The sequence below is a fragment of the Phyllostomus discolor genome, chromosome 14, assembly GCF_004126475.2.
Source record: "Phyllostomus discolor isolate MPI-MPIP mPhyDis1 chromosome 14, mPhyDis1.pri.v3, whole genome shotgun sequence".
Classification (NCBI taxonomy): Eukaryota; Metazoa; Chordata; class Mammalia; order Chiroptera; family Phyllostomidae; genus Phyllostomus; species Phyllostomus discolor.
This window is the reverse complement of record NC_040916.2, coordinates 5,172,034-5,196,366: the sequence shown is the minus strand read 5'-3', so window position 1 is coordinate 5,196,366 and position 24,333 is coordinate 5,172,034. Positions and strand designations below refer to the sequence as shown.

Genomic DNA, 24,333 nt, shown 5'->3' with positions numbered 1-24,333 from the left:
GTTGGACAGGCAAAAGATTCAATAAATAGAAGCGTTTATTGTTATATAATGTGGATTGAGTTGGTAGTGGTAGCAACATGAGAAGAGAAACACTCAGAATTTACAATTTGGGATGATATGAAGGAACTAGTGGATGAACAAGTGAATAGACCTGGACCTGCCTTGGATTCTACTCATTGGTGACAAGGGTGCAGCCGGAGGTGGACAAAGCTGTGCAGTGAGGAAGGCCAGCCAGCTTCACAGATAGGTCTCCTTTGGGTGAGTGTCTCATGATTCTGAGCTGGCCTCATCCTCAGGGCTGAGACTCAATGCCACCCAGAAATCACCCCAGGGAGGCTGATTTGGACCCACAAACTCACAGAGGCCTGTGCATAAGCCCAGACGGCAAGGGGGCCCAACAGACGCGACAGCCTGACCGGCGCACCCACTTCCTGGAAGCAGCTGCACAGGAAGGCAGAGGCTCAGAAGGTGCCTGGAGTGTTTGCAATCCTGACAGAGATGTTAGTACTATACCTTGAAAACAGAATGGCATCAGGCCCTGTTAGTCAGCTGCATGGGTCTCCTTGTTTCCCCGTAAGCCGCTGGACTCTGCCAAACAGAGCCCAGAGGTGTGGCCGTGTTCTCTCAGCAGCTCCTGTCTTTGCTGCTGACCAGCTTCCCTTCAGTTCCACACGTTCCTTCTTTAGATGTGTTTCTACGTTCATTCAGCCCTGTGTGCTGCCTGGGCTCCTCTCGCTCATGCTGATTTAGAGTTGAGCTCTGAGAAGGCTGGGAAGACAATGGCATTTCCAGTTTGGGGCGGATGAGGGTGTCCAGGGGTGACTAAGATGGCCTATAGGGACAATAATCTTTGCTGTTCTCTCCTCTTACAAAGTTCAGAAGATACAGGAAAGCAGAACATAATCATCTGTGTTGAATTAGAACACCTTCCTTTTACAGATGGGACTCTCCCAGTGCCACACTGAGAGTGTGACCACACAGTTTTTTATACCAAAATTTCCCCTCTCGCTTCCACCCTTTTCCTTCTTCTTTCCCTGCTGCTTATTTGGGGTAGAAAGAAAGCGTATCCATGGAAGGAGGCAAATATGGCAACAAAAGCAGTAAAAACTGGAGTTTGATGTTTCTCCTAGGTAGTCACAGCCTCAGAGCGAGCCCCTGTCTCCTGGGCAGGGGCCCACAGAGGAGTGATCTGCCAGCTGCTCTGTGAGCCTGCCAGCCCCTGTCTCTCTGCAGAGTGTTTCCCAGGGCACCTTGCTACTGAGCCTTCCGGCTGAGTGCTCAGCTGGGTCACAAGCATCTCACCAAACTGCCTCTTGTGCCCAATGCAATCACCAGGAAGTTGAGATTATTTCAGTGAGCCTAGAGTTTGGGGCTGATAGCTGTAGCCCTTGGCCGCACCCTTCTCTGGGCTCATCCTGCTCCATGCTGCCAGGCCACTTGCTGTGTCACTTCAGTCTCCATTTCATGTTACAAGCACCTTTCTGCTCTGTGAGCAGGCAGTGCTGGAGGCTCTGGAGATCGTATAAGCTCTTTCTCCTCTATCTGAAGTCAAGTTCCCAAGTTCTTAAGAGATTGTTGGTGCTGGGCCACTCCTTTAATAAGTATTTACTGAATTCATACTTGTAGGCATCACCCACCATCTCCATAAATTAGCGATGTAATAAGATATACACTGCATCCTCTACAAAAGGCTCTTGCCAGAATCCCATTTTGAGAAAACAATCAGATGATCCAGAATGTGGGAATTTCTTCAAGACAACTAGCCTGGACTCGTCTATATCTGCATATCTGCACTGTCCAATACAGTAGCCACTAGCCACATGTGGCAATCAAGCACTTGAAATGTGGCCAGTGTGACTGATGAGCTCATTTTTTTATTTATTTAATTTTAATTACCCTATTTTTGGACTATAAGGCACACTCTCCTCCACCAAATTTGGGAGGAATAATGGTTGTTGATGCTGCTGTTGAGACCTGTTTGCATTTACATTGGTGAATATTATATTATTTATGTTATTAAATATTGTACCACATTTTTTGCTTCAAATTTTTTTTCCTATTTTCCTCTAAAACCTAGGTGCATCTTATGGTTCGAAAAATTCGGTAATTGAAATAACCACACATGGCTACCGGACACAGCATAGTTCTAGATTTTAAAAGACTGAAAAATAAAACAACCAAATGTAACGCACGAAGCGTGTATTGTGGATGGCTGTGAAAAAAATACTCTGAGGGCTATAGATAGATATAAATATAAACTGTTTCTGATATTATTGAGCTAATGTTGATTTTCTCAGATATTGTTTTGCAGAAGAATTTCAGGGGTAGGAGCTGTTGCTGAAGTATTCAGTGTGATGCACTTTCAAATTGTTGAACACACAGAGACAAAGCAGACACGGCAGAATGCTAGTCTTTGGAAATCCAGCTGAAGGACACACTGACATGCAGTGTACTCTTCTTTTATCTTTTCCATGGGTTTGAAATTTTTCAAAATAAAGAGGGAGAAGTACAAAGGAGAGGCAGACACCTATAGGGAATGTGACAGTAACAGAGGACGCTGACCACTTCTGCCAGCTTCCCAAGAATGGTGTTCCAGTCACATACGTGCAAGTCAGTTGTTTGGCACTCTGAGCGTGCTTTTCCTTTCTTGTATTAAACTCTCTCTGGGAAACTGCAACTTACTATTGAAGAAATACACCCCACCCCCACCAAAGGAATAGTCGGACTTGGGGGGAACTCTAGGAACTTGCTAATTTTCCCTCTTAAATCTTCACTCCTCACCTTTCTGATTAGGGAAGCTTTGAGTAGTTTCCCTCACAGACACTGGGCCAAGTTTTTGTATTTGAAGTCTGTGTTTACTTTGCAATATGCTGTTTGCTTATAAATGAAATAACTATAAACTGTTACATAGTTGACATAGTTAAGCAACCACAATTCAAACAGATTATAAATGCTATGTAATGAATCAGGGCTGCAATAATAAAGGAACTGTTTATAAGTAAGTTAATACTTAGGTCAGGTCTTAAAGCAGCATTTTTCAAAGTGGAAACTTGTCTAGGAATCACCTGAATACTGGAGAAAAAGGTAGATGCCTGTGGGCCCTCCCCCAGCCCTACAGAATCAGAATGTCCATATTTAATTAGAGCCCTTAAGAACTTCAACTGTGGTAAAATACCGGTGAAAAAACAAAGCCTGAAGGATATTCTGATAGGTGAAGCACCCTAGGCAAAGACACCAAGTAGAAAATAAAATTGGTCTTTTAAAGAGTATAAAAGGGACTTCCAGCCAAGATAGAGGAATGGGTAGACACACTGTGCCTCTTCAGGCAACCAAAATAAGGACAACAACAATTTAGAAACAAAATAACAACCAGAACTGACAGAAAATTGAACTGTATGGAAGTCCGACAACCAAGGAGTTAAAATAGACTTATTCATCCAGATGGGTAGGAGGGGCGGAGAGGGGTCAGCAAAAAAATTGGTGGCACCAGGCATACAAGGCACTCCGGCGCACAAGACAGCAGCGGGCAAGCCCTGGGCATGCAGGCGGTGGCTGGCAGACCTTGCATGCAGGGTGCCAATGGGCAGACCCAGCAAGGCAGTGATTGTGAAGTGAAGCACTGCACGCAAGGTGACTGGCTGACCGGGTGGTCCCACATTCGCACGCAGATAAACCAGGCGAAACTGGAGAGCAAGACAGACCACACAACCCTGGGTCCCAGCGCCCAGAAGTAAAGCCTCAAAACACTGATTGAAAACACCTGTGGGGGTTGAAGCGCAGGGAGAGACACCCAGCCTCACAGGAGAATTTGTTGGAGAGACCCACAGGGTCCTGGAATGTACACAGGCAGGCCCACCCCGGAATCAGCACCAGAGGGCCCAGTTTGCTGGGCAGAAGCAGCGGAGGGACCTGAAATCCAACGGAGAGCAGAGCATGTGCACTATAGTTCCCTCTCAGACCCCGCCCCCTCATACAGAGTCACAACCCAGCAACTGGGTAGCCCCGCCCTGGTGAATACCTAAGGCTCCACCCCTCATACCTAACAGGTGTGACAAGACAAAAAAAATAGCCCAAATGGAAGAACAGATCAAAGCTTCAGAAATAATACAACTAAGCAACCAAGAGATAGCCAACCTATCAGATGCACACTTCAAAGCACTGGTGATCAGGATGCTCACAGAATTGGTTGAATTCGGTCGCAAATTAGATGAAAAATGAAGGCTACGCTAAGTGAAATGAAGGAAAATGCACAGGGAACCAACAGTGATGGGAAGAAAACTGGGATGCAAATCAATGGAGTGGACCAGAAGGAAGAAAGAAACAAACAAAAAGAAAAGAATGAAGCAACAAGAATTCAAAAAAATGAGGAGAGGCTTAGGAACCTCCCGGACATCTTTAAATGTTCCAACATCCGAATTATAGGGGTGCCAGAAGGGGAAGAGGAAGAGTAGCAAGTGGAAAAGTTATTTGAACAAATAATAAAGGAGAACTTCCCCAATCTGGCAAAGGAAATAGACTTCTAGGAAGTCCAGGAAGCTCAGAGAGTCCCAAAGAAGTTGAACCCAAGGAGGAACACACCAAGGCACATCATAATTACATTAGCCAAGGTAAAAATGAAGGAGAGAATCCTAGAAGCAGCAAGAGATAAGGAGACAGTCACCTACAAAGGAGTTCCCATCAGACTGTCAGCTGATTTCTCAAAACAGACCTTGCAAGCAAGAAGGAGCTGGAAAGAAGTATTCCAAGTCATGAAAGGCAAGGACCTACATCCAAGATTGCTCTATCCAGCAAAGCTTTCATTTAGAATGGAAGGGCAGATAAAGTGCTTCTCAGATAAGGTCAAGTTAAAGAAGTTCATCATCACCAAGCCCCTAATATATGAAATGTTAAAGGGACTTATCTAAGAAAAAGAAGATCAAAAACATGTATAGTGAAATGACAGTAAACTCACAATTACTAACAACCACACCTAAAACAACAAAAACAAACTAAGCAATCAACTAGAACAGGAACAGAAACACAAAAATGGAGATCACATGGAGGGTTAGCAACAGGAGAGTGGGAGGAGGAGAGAGGGGGAAAAGGTACAGAGAATAAGTAGCATAGATGGTAGGTAGAAAAATAGACAGGGGGAGGGTAAGAATAGTATGGGAAATGTAGAAGCTAAAGAACTTATGACACATGGACATGAACTAAAGTGGGGGAATGTGGGTGGGAGAGGGTGTGCTGGGTGGAGGGTAATGAAGGGAGGGAAATGGGACAACTGCAATGGCATAATCAATAAAATGTATTTTAAAAAATAAAGAGTATAAAGAATCTGACCTTGTTAGCAGGTGGGAGAGTTCCTGTTTGAGATAAGATGAGTTAAAGTTGGTTATGCAGGATGGGGCCAGTGCATGGAAAGCTCAGGACACTAGCTCAGGGAGGTTGGCCAGTTTGGGGATAGTTGGTAGACAATGAAGGAACAAACAATGATTTTTTAGGGAAATCATCCGGGTCAGTTGTGTAGGATGAATTGAAGGTAGGAGAAATTATAATCCCAGAGACTGGAAAGCAGGTCATCCAAGATGATTCAGGTGTGAGATCATGGAAGTGGCACTGGATATGAAGCCGAAAGAATGGGTGGGAGAACTGTTTATGAGGGAAGAATCAGTAGGATGTGGTGACTGGCTATTTTAAAGGGAGGGGGCTACACAGGTCTGTGTGTAAAAGGAAACATTAATAACTCTCAATTTTCCTTTTGCAGTAGTAAAAAAGACTAATAACATGATGAAAAAATTGGCTAAAGATTAAACAGACTTCTCCAAAGAAGACATATGAGTAGCCAACAGGTATATGAAAAAATATTCATCATCAGTAATCATCAGGGAAATACAAGTCAAAGCCACAATGAGATATCACTTCACACCCATCAGGATGGCTATTATGGAAAAACCAAAAGACGACTGCTGGTGAGGATGTGGAGAAATGGGAACCCTTGCACACTGTTGATGGGAATGCAAAATAGTGTCACCATTATGGAAAATGGTATGGAGGTTCCTCAAAAAATTAAAAATAGAACTACCTTATGATCCAGCAATCCCACTTCTGGGTATTTGTCCAAGATAGTTACAATCAGATCTTGAAGACACATAACTCCCAAGTTAGCACTATTTACAATGGCCGATATATGAAAACAACCTAAATGTCCATCAACAGATGGACAGATAAAGGAAACTGGTATGTGCATTCGTGGACTATTACTCAGACTTTAAAAAGAAAAAAATTATGCAACAAGCAACAACATGGATGAAACTTACAGACATCATGCTACGCGAAACAACCAAGTCACAGAAAGACAACTACTGCATGATTCCACTTAGATAAGGTATCTAAAATAGTCAAATTTATAGAATCAAAAAATGGAATAGTGGTTGTTAAGAGCTGGGGGAGGGAGTCTTGGCTGGTGTGGCTCAGTGGATTCAGCGCCAGCCTGTGAACCAAAGGGTCACCGATACATTTCCAGTCAGGGCATATGCCTGGGTTGCAGGCTAGGTCCCCAGTAGGGGGCATGTGAGAGGCAACCACACACTGATGTTTCTCTCCCTCTCTTTCTCCCACCCTTCCACTCTCTCTAAAAATTACTAAATAAAATCTTTTTTAAAAAGTTGTTAAAAGTGTAGATCCAATGTAGATCCAATGTTGAGTATTCCTCCTACAACAAAATTAATTTTTTTAAAAAATGCATGAGGTCTAAAACCTGAGTGGAGGGAAGACATAATGCGGACAGTGACAGAAATGGGAAAGCTGAGGAAAGCAGCTGCTTTCGTGGTGACGTTGTGAGGGGGAGGCTATGGCAGGACTTCCATGCAGATATACCTTTACGGCAGTTGAACACAATTGATTGGCAATAAATATATAAATAAAGTCAAGACTCAGAGAGACATTTGGGGCCAATGGCAATTTACTAAATAAAGAGTTTAAAGGGACGATCAGCTCAGGGACCTAAGGAAATATTCATTTATATTCAGAGGATGGGTTGGGAAGAAACCATGAAGATAGAAAGGTGATTATCAGAAAAAGAGAAGGCAATTGAGGAAGAACAGTGTCATAGAAGCCATGTGAGAAACAAATTTCAAGGAGTGGTCAACTACATCAAAGCCAACGGGAAGTAAGAAAAGACCACTGGAAAGACGTCTGAGACATCCTGGAATATGAGTAGCCCAGCCTCACCTCTCCTACCTGGGTAACAAACATTTTGGGCTAAATAAGCTGTGAACCATGCTGATGTTTTTCCCTCACAGAACGTTTGAGTGGTAGCCTCACTGTCAGGAAATCTGGGCAGGGCTGTTTTCCCATGGCCCTGCTGCTTTCGCTTCCATTCCCAAGAGATGCATATGCAACAGGGCTTATTCTGCTCACCATGAAGCTCATTACATCCCCTTACCTCTTACCTAAAGGACAGGCAAGTCAAAAAAGTTACTGGTAGAAAAATCAAAATAATTTGCAAAACTATAGTGTAATTATTATTCATGAGCAACAGAAGCAACAAATGGAGGAGGACTTTCCACATCTTCCAAATTAGTTTCTAGCTCAAATGATCTATGAGCAGTGTAGCTGGACCAGGGATCGTGGAAGTGAGAATGAGGAACTCTTGTTTTCTGTCTATCTTTACTGCTAGGTTAGCATAATTATTATTAACCTTTACTAATGTTAATAACTAACATTAGCAGCATGGGTTTTTGTAAGGGTCAATCTCTTGATCAAGTGTCCCTGAACTTGATTGATACGATATTGGGGTCATGGAGGAAATGTAAGAGTTGGCTTCTGTCATGTTCACAAGATCCTAGGATTGTGTAACTAACTGAAAGAATAGAAAACGGACTTCACTTGGAGCGTGAATGACGAGCCTTGATCTTACATTAGTGGAACAATTTAGGGAATCTATGGAATAATTTTTAATCTTAGCTCCATAAAACCTTTAAATGTAATGAGAAACCAATCCGGAGACAGACAGGCAGCTGACATTATGAGGAACGAATCTCTTTTAAGAATCTTTTCTATTCCAGAATTATTTAAAAATAAAATTCCGAAAGCCTGAAAGAGTTCGAAAGCCTTGAAACTTCGTGTAAGTTTTTAAAAGCAAAACAACAACAAAAACCCTGCATAAACTACACTTTCCAGGAGGCCCTCGCAGGCACTCCTCGCACTCGACTGGTTCTCTTCACCGCGAGGTAAACTGGGAAATGTAGTTCTCTAAGCAACGCTGCACGTGACGCGTGCGGAGTGGTGGAGAGAAACTGCGCCTTCTGGGTCCGGGGAGCGAAGGCGTGAGCAGCTCCTTCCTCGAGATTGGTTTGTTCAGTGGAGGGAGGGCCCCCATCTTCTGCCAAACCCGGGAAATAAGCTGACCAAGCTTAGTCGCTAGCTGGGGCCGCTCCGGGGAAGTCCCGGCGGGTGATACACCGCCAAGCCTCGTTCTGTTTCTCGGCAAGCCCTACCGGGACAGGGAGAAGGTGCAAACAGCTGGGGGCTCAGAGCTCGCGCTCTGCGCCCGGTGCCCCACCCAGGCTGCGGCCGCGCCGGGAGGAAGCGCGTAAAGGTTGGGTGCCAAGTTTCCCTTTTTGCTTTCTTGTCAGAGCAGTCCCCAACAGGCGGTGGGCGGAATGCCGAACTTCAGTTTGAAGGGGGTCAGGAGCTAAAGGGGTTAAAACAGCGACTCCCCCACTTCCCGCCTCCCTCAGAAGTCCACCCAGCTAGCCATGGGCAGCCGCGACCACCTGTTCAAAGTGCTGGTGGTGGGGGACGCCGCGGTGGGCAAGACGTCCCTGGTGCAAAGATACTCTCAGGACAGCTTCAGCAAACACTACAAGTCCACGGTGGGAGGTGAGACGTCGCGGCGGGGAGGGGTGGACAGGAGGCCCGGAGCTCGGACTCAAGATGTGGACTCCAGTGGGGTGGGAGCTGGGGATCTGTTGTCGTTGGGTCTGCCCTCCGAGCCTGGGATCCTAGAGAGGCCAACTGCGGGTATGTGATTTGCATGCCTCTTTTGGGTTTCCTCAGTTAGGATTTCCTAGCCTGAGCTGATTGCCCAAGAAGAGACCGGGCGGAGATGTGAAGATGAGGTGTAGGGAAGGGAGGAGGGGGAAATGAGCAGTCGCTGCGCTCCGCGAGGGAAGCCCAGATCTCTTCCTGCTAGCAGCATCCCCAGGCCGTCCTGGGCAAATCTCAAACCAGCAGAGGCAGTTGAGACCCCCGTGGAGGGCCTGGTGAGGTGCCAGCCGGGGCTGCTGTCCTGCGCCTCACGAAGTTCCAAGCAGTTGCAGAAAGGCATTTAACCTGGCCTAGCTTCCTTTGGGGGATGTCTGCGTGGGAAAGCCTGTAGGCCACACAAACAGATGCTCGTCAGGGCTGATGAGAGGGGTGTTTATTGCCCATTGATTGCTTAAATAAAGGCAACCTAGGAATTCCTCAAGAAGGTGAGATACACTGCGTCTTTGACCTATTTTCCCACCCCTTTTTCTTTCGAACAGGTTTAGAGAGGAAGGGAGGGAGGGAGGGAACACCTTAAGAGTTCATTTATCTCTTTACAGGTGTGGTCTTCGGACTCTTTTTTTTTCCCCCCCAGAAGTTGGAAATGCCATTTTGTTAAATAGAAAGTGCTTAGCTGGGCAGAGTTGGTGAAGGGGGAGAGTAACAGACATTTATCTCCATTAAAATAAATTTTTAAAGGGAAAAAACCTGCACCAATGTAAATTTTGAAAATGTGTGCTGGTATTCATCACAAAATTTTAACAAGTTAACAAGCATTTACATTGCAATTAAAACATTCTTCTTAAGAACATCTATCAAGCCCTGGCTGGTATAGCTGTGACTTGAGCATGGCTTGTGAACCAAAGGGTTGCCGGTTCGATTCCCAGTTGGGGTGCGTGCCTGGGTTGCTGGCTGGGTCCCCTGTGGGTCCCCTGTACCCACGAAAGGTCTCGAAAGGCAACCACACACTGATGTTCTCTTCCCTCTCTTTCCCTTCCCCTCTCTCTAAAACTAAGTAAAATCTTTAAAAAAAGAAAAGAAACATCCAGCAAAATTAAAAGTTTAAAGTTTTGAACCACGCTGCCCCCCAATTCCTAAATAATATGAGGGTCTCTATTTCATGGCTTTGGTTTAAAAATGTCCCACTAATTAATTTTTAGCAATTGCTCTAGTTTTCCTTTAGTGAAGAATATACGTGATTCTTGCTAATTTTTTTTTTCAGCATCTATTCTACATTCTCCCTAGCTTTTATTTCTGTCACAGATATGGAAGAATATATTTCCAAACCTCAGAAATGATCCTATTTCTCTCCTTATCCAAAAGCTCTCTTCCACTGGCATACTCCTTGAGCCTTAACTCACGGGGCCTCAGCATCTGCGTGTGTTGCAGTATATTCCAGCACAACTTTTTTACTTTATTTTTCTTTACCAGGGGACCTTTTCTCATTGCTTTTAGAGAGTCAGGAAGGCAAGAAGAGAGAGAAGAAAAAAAACATTGATGTGGAAGAAAAACATTGATCGATTGCTTTCTCACGCCACCCCCAACGGGGAACTGAACCACGCACGACCTTTGGGTCTGTGGTATGCTGAACAACACACCAACCAACTGAGCCAGCACAACTCTTAAGCATCATCCATACCTTGTCTTCTTTCTGAGAGTCCTCTGGGACCTTTTCACTTTGTCCCATTCCTGCCCAAGATAATTTCTACGTCTTATGGAGGATGTAGAATTCCCCCTAGGGTGTATTTTTATCATAATACAATTGTATTACAAGCCAAGAGTGAAACTGAATGTGGAATCGGCAAAAGCCACCACGCTTACCTCATTTTCCTCTTCTAGAAACCCATCATCCCTTCCCTGAGAAAATCCCCGAAATCTCCCAGATTACAAGGGTGTCCAACCTTTTGGCGTCTCCAGGCCACACTGGAAAAAGAAGTGTTGTCTTGGGCCATGCATTAAATACACAAACACTAACAAAAACTGATGAGCAAGAAAAAGATTTTAAGTAAATTTATGATTTTGTGTTGGGCTGCATTCATAACCACCCTGGGCTGCATGCAGCCCTCTGGCCGAGGATTGGACACTCCTGGCTGTGATTAGAAATTGATTTCGTAATTACCTCCACCCTCCTATCTCCAACCTTGGAGAGAAGTAATATCAAGTCGGTTTGACAAGAGAGCAAGAGCAAAAAACTCCCTTCTGAGAGTGAGTATAAATGAGCTGTCCTATGTTTAATACATGAATGTGGGCTTGGCTCACTGAGGGCTTAAAAAGAAAATGAATAAATAAATAGGAGTTGCGTATCCCTAGTGTTGTAACTGCATATTTGATCTAAGGTTTTTCTATGGGTTGTTTAAAGGTAAATTTTATTCAATGTATTAATATATATTTTTTTCAGTGGATTTCGCTCTGAAGGTTCTCCAGTGGTCTGACTCAGAGATGGTGAGGCTCCAGCTGTGGGATATTGCAGGTACGCCGGGAAGACTGAATAAGAACAAGGGGCAAAATTTTGGTTTAACCAGCCAGCTCCCAGAGAAAAAAATGGAGCGGTAAAACCAGAAGTTTTTTTCTTGAAGCTGGAGAGGTCATTGGAGCTGCTCTGAGGATGCATGAGCTGAATAGACATAGAACTTTTGTAGGTATTTTCTGCAGATGTCTTGCCCTGAATAAACAAATGTGAAGCAGTATCTGTGGAGGTGGAGGGACGGGCAAGGTGGTGGACGGTCCAGGCTGTGGGTGGATGCTCCGACAGCAGCGGAAGTGTGCTTTTTCCAGGTTTTCAGCGAACCTCGGTGAGAAACCAGTTACCCAGAAAATAGAGACAATAATAATAGCTAACCCTTATTATGTGTCAAGCACTTTTCTAAACATTTTAGGTTCACTGGCTCATTATTCCTTGCAACGACCCTATGATAAAGCTACTTCTTCTGTCCCCACTTTACAGATGGGAAATAATTAGGCATTGAAAGCTCAACTTGTCCAAAGTCACATAAGTAGTAAATGACAGAGCAGGGAGTTAGACTTGGAGAATCCGGGTACAGCATCTGGACTCACGCACCATGCACACTGCCTTCTCTCCCACAGTGAAGGCAGAAAGGGCAGGGTGTTAGAAGGAGCTTTGGGACTGGTTCCCAGGATCACCTGCTAGAGAATTTCCGTCTCCTCACAGGACAGGAGCGCTTCACATCCATGACACGACTATACTACCGGGATGCCTCTGCCTGTGTTATTATGTTTGATGTTACCAATGCCACTACCTTCAGCAACAGCCAGAAATGGAAACAGGACCTGGACAGCAAGCTCACACTGCCCAATGGGAAGCCTGTGCCCTGTCTACTCTTGGCCAACAAGGTACGTGGTCAATCTAGGGACATGGGCACTGGCTGCAGTCTTTGGTGGGACAACAGGCTGTCTAAAATGCTCTTCAGGTCTGGACATCCACTTTCCCTTCACGAGCTGGCAAAATCATCTCTACCTCCTTTCAAGGGATGTTGAGACTTTCTTTGGGAAGAATGTTGAGTGTAGATTTTAGATGCTGCTCTTCGTAGCCATTGGTGGAAAGGTTTTTTTTTTAATTTTGTTTTATTTTCTTTTTTAACATGTTTTATTGATTATGCTATTACAGTTCTCTCATTTCCCCCCCTTCATTCCCCTCCACCCTCTCCCACCCATATTCCCCCCTTTAGTTCATGTCCATGTGTCATAAGTTCTTTAGCTTCTACATTTTCCATACTATTCTTGCCCTCCCCATCTATTTTCTACCTACCATCTATGCTACTTATTCTCTGTACCTTCTCCCCGCCCCATTCCCCTGTTGCTAACCCTCCATGTGATCTCCATTTCTGTGTTTCTATTCCTGTTCTAGTTGTTTGCTTAGTTTGTTTTTGTTTTTGTGTTAGGTGTGGTTGTTAATAATTGTGTTTGCTGTCATTTTACTATACATGTTTTTTATCTTCTTTTTCTTAGATAAGTCCCTTTAACATTTCATAAAATAAGAGCTTGGTAATGATGAACTCCTTTAACTTTACCTTATCTGAGAAGCATTTTATCTTTCCTTCCATTCTAAATGAAAGCTTTCTGGATAGAGCAATCTTACATCCTAGATCCTACATCCTAGAGCAAGGATGTAGGTCCTTGCCTTTCATGACTTGGAATACTTCTTTCCAGCCCCTTCTTGCCTGCAAGGTCTCTTTTGAGAAATCAGCTGACAGTCTGATGGGAACTTCTTTGTAGGTTACTGTCTCCTTGTCTCTTGCTGCTTCTAGGATTCTCTCCTTCATTTTTACCTTGGCTAATGTAATTAGCCTTCCTTAGGGACTCTGAGCTTCCTGAACTTCCTGGAAATCTATTTACTTTGCCAGATTGGGGAAATTCTCCTTTATTATTTGTTCAAATAAGTTTTCCACTTGCTGCTCTTCCTCTTCCCCTTCTGGCACCCCTATAATTCAGATGTTGGAACATTTAAAGATGTCCTGGAGGTTCCTAAGCCTCTCCTCATTTTTTTGAATTCTTGTTGCTTCATTCTTTTCTTTTTGTTTGTTTCTTTCTTCCTTCTGGTCCACTCCATTGATTTGAGTCCCAGTTTTCTTCCCATCACTGTTGGTTCCCTGTGCATTTTCCTTCATTTCACTTAGCGTAGCCTTCATGTTTCATCTAATTTGTGACAGAATTCAACCAATTCTGTGAGCATCCTGATCACCAGTGCTTTGAAGTGTGCATATGATAGGTTGGCTATATCTCTTGGTCGCCTAATTGTATTTTTTCTGGATCTTTGATCTGTTCTTCCATTTGGGCTATTTTTTTTTTTTTTTTTTGTCTTGTCACACCTGTTAGGTATGAAGGGTGGAGCCTTAGGTGTTCACCGGGGTGGAGTAACCCGGTTTCTGGGTTGTGACGTTGTATGGGGGGCGGGGTCTGAGAGGAAACAATGGCTCTTGCTTCTCTCTCTCTTTGGGATTTCAGTCCCTTCTGTAGCTTCCCCCAAGCTAACTGGGCCTTTCTAGTGCTGGTTCCCATGTGAGTGGGCTTGTGTATATTCCAGGACCCCCGTGGGTCTCTCCAGTGAACTCTCCCATGAGGCTGGGAGTCTCTCCCTGTGCCTCAACCCCCACAGGTATTTCCAAACAGTGCCTGTGGCTCTATTTCTCAGCGCTGGGACCCTGGGACCGCCCAGTCAGGCAGCCGCCTGACATGCAGTGCCTCCCTTCACAATCACTGCCTCACTGGGTCTGCCCGTTTCCCCCCTGGGCCAGGGGTCTGCCAGCCGCCGCCTGCACGCCCAGGGTCTGCCCACTGCGGTCTTAGGTGCCTGGTCCCACTGCTCTTTGTGCTGCGACCCCTCTCCACCCAGCTGCCTGACTCCACCCCTCCCACCAGTCTGGATAAACATGTCTATTTTAACTCTTTGGTTGTCCAACTTCCATGCAGTTCCGTTGTCTGTCAGTTCTGGTTGTTATTCTGTTTCTAAATTGTCCCTATCTTGGTTGTGCAAGGAGGCACAATGTGTCTTCCTACGCCTCCATCTTGGCCGGAAGTCTGGTGGAAAGGTTTTAAATCCACAGGTGTCTGAGCTATGTTCCTATTCCCAGGAAGTTTATGGTGTTGCTTTTTATTTACTGTCCTTGCCAGTGTGATCTGTCCCCTTGGGCAGTGAGCCGAGACCAGGTTGACCGGTTCAGTAAGGAGAACGGTTTCATAGGATGGACAGAAACATCAGTCAAGGAGAACAAAAATATTAATGAGGCCATGAGGTGAGTAGCTCATGGGCACACAGATGTGCCCATCTTCCCCTGCAGCCCACTGGACCTTCTCTTCTTATTTCTGAGCAAATAAGAACAGACTGGAACACCAGCTTCTGAAGGTCAGGGACGCTGCCCTCTCTTCTGAAGTAACTGGGGACAAACCTTGTGGCTTTCCTGAAATGGCATTTGGTGTTAAGACAGACAATGCGTGCTGTTTCTCCCTTTCCTCAATCCAGCTTTTCAGAGTTACTTATATTTGTTTTTCAGAGTCCTCATCGAAAAGATGATGAAGAATTTCAGAGAAGATTTGTCTTTGTCCACCCAAGGGGACTACATCAACCTACAAACCAAACCCTCCTCCAGCTGGGGCTGCTGCTAGGAGTGTTCTGCATGCTTTCCCTCCCAGTTCTAGTCCCTTCCCTTTGGTTGCCCACTCAGCAGTTTAATTAAGTACATTTGAACTGTCTCCTGCTGACTGTCCAGGAAGGAGGGCCATCATCACCAAGAAATGACACCTGGGACCCAGGTGCATTTCTGCATCTCCCGCAACTTGGTTCTCACTTGCTGCTGGCTCATGTGGCCCAGGTAGTGCCTCTTGTATAAGATCACCTCGTCACTCAATTTGCGATCTGGGGCTTTGTGGGAAGGATCAGAAATCAGTATTTGTGTCTTAAGGATCATAATTATCTACTGCCTTTGAGCTTATATTTCCATCTGATGTATGTTGAGCTATCAATCTGATATGACTTCAGATTGAGAGGAAAATGAAATCAAAGATCATTTCCCAAATTCCTTGCAGGTCAGGCTTTCAGATTCTTTCTGTCTTGGCATTTGAATTTACTGTAACTATCTGATTCTGAGATGCAGAAGGAGTGGAGCTGGATATCTTTGAGTTTTAGGCTACTGGAGGTGACTCAAAAGTCACTGTATTTTTGAAGCTTCTAAACTCATAATTACTGTATTTTTCAGACCATAAAACACATCTAGGTTTTAGAGGAGGAAAATAGGAAAAAAATTTTTTAAGCAAAAAATGTGGTAAAATACTTAATAGCATAATATTTCACCAATGTAAATGTAAACAGAACTCAACAGCAGCATTAACAACCATTATTCCTCCCAAATTTGGGGGGCAGGAGTGTGTCTTATAGTCCAAAAAATACAGTAGCTTTCTCTTGTCTTGGCTTCAAGAATAGTCACACTTACCCTGGCCGATGGCTCAGTTGGTTGGAGAATTGTCTTATGTGTGTGCACACACACACAAATGGTGTAGGTTCAATCCCTGGTTGGGACATGTACTTAGGACCTAGGATGCAGGTTTGAGTCTTAGTTGGGCACGTATGGGAGCCAACCAATCGATCTCTCTCTCTCAAAATCAATAAACATATCCTCAGGTGAGGGTTAAAAAAAGAGCAATCAAGCTTTTAAACTATCTATTTTGTATGATGAGAGCTGCTCTTTCCACAAAGAAATTACTTCTCACATCAGGGTCTAATCGTCTCCCCGCCAGAGGGTAGGGGCAGGGTGGGCAGGTTTCTGGGCTGATGTCTTGATGCATAATGCTGCCAGCGGCACCTGGCTGCCTGTTTCTCGCAGCTCTGAGGCTGTGAATGGAAGAGGGAGAGGTTACTACAACAAAACCCTGTGGGGCAACTTGCTTAGGAGCACTCTGGGTGACTAGCACTTAACAGCCACGGGAAATGAATATTATGTACACACTTTTGTCTGGGAGTGGAAGTAGATAGAAAATCATTAGCTAATTTAACTGCTAAGTCAGGTAGGGTTTGAAGATTGCTGGGTCCCAACCTCAAACCTACTGAGTGAACATTTCTAGGGGTGAAGCCTGGGAATGTGCTATTTTTCAAAGCTTCCCAGGTGACTTTGATCAGTCTGGTTTGAAAACAAACCCCTGCTGGAGAGCTTGGTACCACGTGGCAGAGACCCAGGCCTCTCCTGTTAGTTCTCCAGGTGATTCTGGTGCACACTGGACTTTAAAAACCACTGTCCTAAGGGAGAGATTAGAAGCCAAATATCAGAAAAAGAATGAGAGCCAAGCCTTCAGTAGTTTTGTTTTTGTTTTTAATGCCAATTATTATAACTTTTGCACAACTTTTGAGACCTTGAAGTTCTCTTTTGTATTACCCCTTTCAGGTAGAGTTTTTATTATAATGATTCTGAAGATAATAGTGGATTAACAGATTCACTTTATATGAGAAGAAAATTGATTTTTATGCACTGGTTCAAACCCCTGAAATATTATAAATAAATGAAAAATAAATCTTGTATTCGTGGTAGTTATTGGCCATTTATGTGAGTTTGTTGAAGTGTTATCCTATGCTGGTTGTTCAAGGGCATTGTGGAAGTGGAGACTGTACTTTAAAAAAACAAACAGCCTCTTTAAAAGTGAAGGTGAATGTTTTTCTGCTTATCTATTAATTTACTAGTAAGTACCAGCTACCTAGTACCAATTCAGTACTTGATGTAACATCCCAAATACTATTTGGAAATGTGACCATTTAAAAAAATTGAAAATGCTACATGGACAATAACAAGGGGGGGTGGGTAGAAACAGGGGAGGGAAGTGGGGACGGGTGGGGGGAAAAGGCAGAAAACTGTACTTGAACAAAAAAAAAAGTAAAAAAAATTGAATATGCTTTCTTTTCCCATTTGCTGACTCAAGATATATGACCTTTTCAAGCATTACTAGTAGCTGGCCTGCCAGCCCTTCTGGATTTTGTCTTTCAATTGGTGAAAATGATAGGCCTGAAACTAAAGAAGAAGTTGCAATATAACTAATTCCTCTCTATGTCCATACCCATAGAGAAAAGGGAAAACAGAAGGAAGAAGAAACTATTTACATGACTCAAAATGTGATTATACTAAAACAATGAGATCCTGTCATTTGGATGCCACCTCTTAGGTAAAATTATTTGGAACATGGAGACCGTTGTGACCCTTCCCTAGAGAAGTCTCTGTATTTGAGACAAGATGCCGCCCCAACCACTCAGCTGGTCTGTGGCCCAAAGAAAACCAGCATTCTCTGCAGAATGTTCTTCGAGACCGAAGGAAGGGCCGAAACAGAGCTGTGGGGTGGAGACCACCACGGCTTTCTCCTCTGGACAGAAAAGCCAAGTGACCAAACAAGCAGGGGAAAGAGGTTTGCTCTTAACTGATGGTTTGCTCTTTTGTTATTGCTAATGAGCCAGAATTACTCCAAGATGATTTTCCTAATTCACTTTCCCTAGCTATTGCTACAGTGTACTGGGGTTCCTTACTTTTACCTGTTATCTCCAGTTTCAATTCTTCATGTGGTCCGTCTTCTGTTCTTCTGTCTTCAGGACACTGTGTCCCATCTTACATGAGGCCTTTCTGCCCTTCATTGTCCTATAGGCAGTGGCCTGCTTTTGACCTGATCTGAGGACATAGTTAGAAGATATAAGATTCTCCATGGGCCCTGGCTAGTGTAGCTCAGTGAATTGAGTGTGGGCCTGCGAACCAGAGGGTCACCAGTTCGATTCCCAGTCAGAGCACATGCCTGGGTTGCAGGCCACATCCCCAGTAGGGGGTGTATGAGAGGCAACCACACATTGATGTTTCTCTCCCTCTCTTTTTCCCTTCCCCTCTCTCTAAAAATAAATAAATAAAATCTTAAAAAAAATCTCCACGGTATTCCATAAAATTTAATGATCAGGTTGCCCAAGGAGAAAAACCTATTTATTTCACCTCTACCCCTCTTGGTTCACTATGTTTACTCAGCTGTATAAGTGATTCATTTATTAAAGCCAAAAAATCCCCAAAGCTTCAAGTTGGATTAGATAAGAAACCACTAGAAAATGATGTGTATTCTAAAGAACTATACATGTATTTTTAATTCAGCCATAAATACAGAGACTTGAAAGTATATATATGACCTCCATTGTTATTAGAAAAACCCTACCTTCTCTTTGACTTTCAAGCATAATCTGAATTCACTCGTTTTATCTGCAATGTTTCAATATAAATGGCATTGTTCTGTATCAAGGTTTTCCAGGGAAACAGAACTCTAGGAATATATATATATTCCTAGAATATATATATATGTATGTATTTACTATAAGGAACCGGCTTACTCGGTTATGGAAGCTGAAAGTCCAAAATCTGCAGACCCGATGTCACAGTGAAAGTCCCAAGGCTGGCAGGCTGGAAGAAGCTGATACTTCAATTTGAAGTATCAGGCAAGAGAATTCTTACTTAGCAGACGGTCAACGTTTTATTCTGCTTAAGTCTTCAACTGATTGGATGAGGCCCACCCACATTTCCTAACGCAATCTTCTTTAATCACTCTATTGATTTAAATGTCAATCTCATTCATAAACACCCTCACAGAAACACTCAGAATTACCTTTGACCAAATATCTGGGCAGCTGATGGCCCAGTCAAATTGACACATAAAATTAACCACCACATGCACTTAATAGTACTTTACTGTATAATGGTGCTATTTTCCTGCCTTTGCACTCTAATGGGATTCATACTCATCAAAGTGCATCTGATTGGGACCTAACTGTGGGAATGAAGAGGAGAAAGTAGACAGGAAGAGGAAGGAGAAAAGGTAGGCTTTTTATGACTTACCATGGTATGAGCAGGGAAGCAGTGGGTATCAATGGCTGGTTTTGTACGAAACTTGTTTATCAGATGTGTGAGTTGTGTGTGCTTTTCACACTGTCTTGGAAGTGAGAAAGCAAATTGTTTCTCCCATTTTATGTTTGAGGGAACAAATATCTCTAAATTTGACTTTCCGAAAGGCAGCTGGTTGAATCTGTAACGAAGCCAAGACCGAGCTGCAAGTCGTCTAATTCCCGCTCTCCATTCTGTCCGTGGGGTTTCTGGGGAATGTTTAACCAGAGAAAGCTATTTTGGAAAATAAGCCCAGACAGAGAAACAGAACTGATTGCTTTTGGGTTTGAAACTCTTGTTTTGCGTTAGATTTTGGTTAGAGGCCATGTCCAAATGTGGAATGGAGACAAATATATAATTAAATTTGGAGCCAAATGAAGTGCAGTTTGGATAATATACAGTACAGATACATTGTAAGATGCTTTATCGACAAGTTCTTCTTACTAAGATACGTCACCCAAATGCAGTGACTCATTTGATTTTGCATATCAGCTCTGTTGTTTGCAAGTACAGAGATTTCAGCAGCCATTCCATTTCCAACTGTTGCTACCAGTAGCTAAATCTGAGTGTTGTCATAAACCAAGTAAGTATTCTGAACACTTCACATGTGATATGAATATATATAAATGAGGAAACTGAGGAACAAAAACCCAAGATTCTGCTCAAGGTTACACAGCTAGCAAGTGGCAAAACTGATTTTTAAGCTTAAGTAGTGTGACTCCAGGAACTGGGTCTTTACTACCACACACTTCCTCCCATTTTGCATGTGTGTGTTTCGGTGGTGGCATCCTTGAAATTTTTTCTAAATATTTTATTTATTTTTAGAGAGGGGTAAAGGGAGGGAGAAAGAAAGGGAAAGGAACATCAGTGTGTGTTTACCTATCATGTGGCCCCCACTGGGGACCTGGCCCGCAACCCAAGCATGGGCCCTGACTGGGAATCAAACCGGCGACCCTTTGGTTCACAGCCCGTGCTCAATCCACTGAGCTACACCGGCTAGGGGTGAAGTTTTTTCATACAACAATTTTTCAGTATGGTGGAAGCAAATGGTAATTTATTAAGTGGGCATATAGGTTTTTCTAATACCTTTATAATGAAAAATTTTAAATCTACTCATGAAATGAAGGAAAGAAGAAAAATCCAAACCACCATTTATTTACATTTTGATAAACTTGTTTTCGATCAGTTAAAACAAAGATTTTTTCATGTAATTGTATTCACACTTAAATCATTTTAGATTACATATCTTTTATGTATCTAGTATTATAGTAGGAGTTGTGGGGGATATAAAGATCTATGCCACAGAAGTTCAAAGGAGAAGGAGGTTAAGAAAGATTTCTGGAAAGGAAGTAGGATTTAGATGTAAATCAAGGAAGAGGGGAGATAGGACTTTAGGTTGAGAAGAAAGGGAGTTTAGAATTCTGACATAGGGTTGAGAAATAGCCAGTTCCCAAAGCACTCAGGCTGCAGAGCAGTGGGATATAAGATCAGAAAGATTGTTGACAGATTGTCTGGGTCATTCATGGTTTTAACTGGTAGTGGCATACCTGCCATGTGCCAGGTTCTTTATTAGATGCATGGGATGAAGACCTGGAGAAGAGAAGCTTCCTGTCCATGAGGGGCAGTCCGGAAGCGAGTCAGACTCATCAGGGCACTGCATTTTGCTTCGAGAAGTGCCGAGTGTATTTGTAGTGATGGAGAACTGAAGGGAGGTCAAGAAAAGCCTCATGGGCACTTCAGCTTCTAAGTGTCCCTAACTGAAGGACTACAAAAGGGAATAAATGCATCTTACACAGAGGAAAGGAAACAAAGGCGTGGGGACATGCAACAAAGAGCAGAGCTTGCTCAGAGAACAGTGGACATTCATAATAGCTGGAGCTGGCAGGGATGTGGAGGAAGGGACTGTGAGAAAATGAGGTTTAGAAATAGGACCAAATCGAGGAGAGCCCCACAGGCCATGGTGAAGCATTTGAATATCACCTTGTAGTGGAGAACTATTAAAGGGTTTAATTTTTTTAAAGTTTTTTCTTAGTGAAAAATACATAAACATTACCTTTTAAAAATAAATAGAAATATATCATTTTATACTTCTGGAGGTTAGAGGTCCAAACTTGGTCTCAGTGGACTAACATCAAGGTGTTGGCAGGGCCCTGACAGGTGTGGCTCAGTGAATTGGGCATCATCCTAAAAACTGAAAGGTCACTGGTTCAATTCCCATTCAGGGCATATGCCTGGGTTGTGGGCCAGGTCTCCCATAGGGGACATGTGAGGGGCAACTAATCAATATTTCACACATTGATGTTTCTCTTCCTCTCTTTCTTCCTCCCTTCCCCTCTCTCTACAAATAAGTAAATAAAATGTTTTTTTAAAAGAGATGTTGGGACTTACAGCTAAGTTGGAGATGTAGGCATATATACTGTGTGTCCTCCCACAACCAAAAGAAGGACAACAGCAAATTTAAAAACAAGCAAACAAAATAACCAGAACTGTCAGAAAATTGAACTGTATAGAAGTCCAACAACCAAGTAGTTAGAGAAGAAATATTCATCCGGACCTGTAGGAGGGACAAAGACAGGAAGCCAGGTGGAGAGGAATAAGGCAAGGTTGCTGGTGCACCAGGCAATTCCACTTTTGAGTGCAGATAAACCAGGAGGAACAACAGCAGAGAGAGACAGACTGAGCAACCCAGGGTTCCAGCACAGGGAAATAAAGCCTCAAAACCTCTGACTAAAAAAATCTGTAGTGATTGCGGCAGTAGGAGAAACTCCCTGCCTCACAGGAGAGTGCACTGGAGAGATCCACAGGGACCTAAAATGAACACAAGTGAACCCACCTAGGAATCAGCACCTCAAGGGCCCAATTTGCTTGTAATTAGATGTGGGTTGCTCCACCCTAGTGAATTCCTAAGGCTCCACCCCTTATTACATAACCGGTGTCCTGAGACAAAAAAAAATATGGCCCAAATGAAAGAACGGATCAAAGCTCCAAAAAGACTAATAAGACTAAGCAATGAAGAGATAGACAACTTATCAGATGCAGAGTTCAAAACACTGGTAATCAGGATGCTCACTAAAATGGTTGAATATGGTTGCAAAATAGAGGAAGAAGTGAAGGCTATGCAAAATGGAATGAAAGAAAATGTACAGGAACCAACAGTGACAAGAAGGAAACCAGGATGCAAATAAAAGATTTGGAACAGAAGGAAGAAATAAACATTCAACCAGAACAGAATGAATAAACAAGAATTAAAAGAAAAAATGAAGAGAGGCTTTGGAACCTCCAGGACATCTTTAAACATTCCAACATTCAAATCATAGGGGTGCCAGAGGGAGAGGAGGAAGACCAAGAAATTGAAAACTAATTTGAACAAATAATGAAGGAGAAATTCCCTAATCTGGCAAAGAAAATAGACTTTCAGGAAGTCTAGGAAGCTCAGAGAGTCCCAAAGAAGTTGGACCCAAGGAGGAACACACCAAGGCACATCATAATTACATTACCCAAGATTCAAGAGAAGGAGAGAATCTTAAAAGCAGCAACAGGAAAGGACACAGTTACCTACAAAGGAGTGCCCATAAGACTGTCAGCTGATTTCTCAAAAGAAACCTTGCAGGCAAGAAGGGGTGGGAAAAAAGCATCTGAAGTCATGAAAAGTAAGGACCTACATCCAAGATTACTCTATCTAGCAAAGCTGTCATTTAGAATGGATGGGCAGATAAAGTGCTTCCCAGATAAGGTCAAGTTAAAGGAGTTCATCATCACCAAGCCCTTATTATATGAAATGTTAAAGGGACTTATCTAAGAAAAAGAAGATGATCAAAAATATGAACAGTAAAATGACAACAAGCTCACAACTATCAACAACTGAACCTAATACAAAAGCAAAAACAAACTAAGCAAACAGCTAGAACAGGAACAGAATCACAGAAATGGAGATCATGTGGGAGGTTATCAGTGGGGGAGTGAGAACGGGAGGGGGAGAAGGGGAAAAGATACAGAGAATAAGTAGCATAAATGGTAGGTACAAAATAGACAGGGGAAGGTTAAGAATTTATTACAGGAAATGTAGAAGACAAAGAACTTACATGCACCACCCATGGACATGAACTAAAGGGGGGTGAATGCGGGTGAGAGGGGGTGTGTGGAGCAGAGGGGAATAAAGGGGGGAAATGGGACAATTGTAATAGCATAATCAATAAAGTATATTTAAAAAAATAAAGTGTGTATGCTCTTTGACTCACCGAGGCCCTAAAAAAGTTTTCACATAAGTATATAAATACATATATAAAGATGTTAGTTTGTGGGCTGGGAACCAAAGTGTCCCAGGTTTGATTCCCAGCCAGGGTACATGCCTGGGTTGCAGGCCATAACCCCCAGCAACCGCACATTGATGTTTCTCTCTCTGTCTCTATCTCCCTCCCTTCCCTCTCTAAAAAATAAATAAAATCTTAAAAAAAAAAAGATGTTAGTTTGTGACACTATCTGTTAGAGAGGACAAGAAATAACCCAAACACCCACTAACAGATAGTTGGCTACATAAATCATAACATATCCATGCAGTCTTATGCAGCAATTAGGAGGAATGAGGTACAACTCTACACTCATACATGAAGAGATAGCCAAGTTACACTGAAAAGAGAAAAGCAAGTTGCAGAAAGCCAAATGTAAGCTTCCCCCTTTTTTAAACAAGGGGAGGAGTGTACAGCTAGGACTGTACATATATATAGAAAAACCTGGAAGAATATTCAAGGAATTTTATCTCCTAAAAATGTCTGTATTATTTGAATTAAAAAATAATTATGTTTATTCTTGGCCCTACTCTCAGCTAGCTGTGTAAACCCAGGCAAGTTCCTTAGCCCCACCACTCCTCAGTGTTCCTATCTGTGGGAGCACAATAACGATGCCCGCTCCCCAAATATTCAAGACCCTA

At 43.2% G+C, this 24,333-nt stretch overlaps 1 protein-coding gene and 1 long non-coding RNA gene across 3 annotated transcripts; both read left to right on the top strand.

Annotated features, from left to right (window-relative positions):
• Positions 1-5,127: 5,127 nt before the first annotated feature.
• Positions 5,128-23,611, top strand: LOC118498088. The gene is made up of 2 exons (XR_004900618.1): positions 5,128-5,197; positions 23,517-23,611. It is a non-coding gene; the product is annotated as an uncharacterized LOC118498088 (long non-coding RNA).
• RAB29 (RAB29, member RAS oncogene family) lies at positions 8,290-17,033 on the top strand. 2 transcript variants are annotated; one of them, XM_028530958.2, is made up of 6 exons: positions 8,290-8,334; positions 8,619-8,865; positions 11,411-11,482; positions 12,182-12,363; positions 14,641-14,762; positions 15,021-15,225. In XM_028530958.2, the coding sequence occupies exons 2-6, from the start codon at positions 8,742-8,744 to the stop codon at positions 15,130-15,132; spliced, it is 612 nt and encodes a 203-aa protein (XP_028386759.1). In that variant the 5' UTR covers positions 8,290-8,334; positions 8,619-8,741; the 3' UTR covers positions 15,133-15,225. The 2 variants fall into 2 exon arrangements, with proteins under 2 accessions (XP_028386759.1, XP_028386761.1); XM_028530960.2 differs by lacking the exons at positions 8,290-8,334; positions 8,619-8,865 and adding an exon at positions 8,342-8,581 and having other exon boundaries at positions 15,021-17,033.
• Positions 23,612-24,333: the final 722 nt, after the last annotated feature.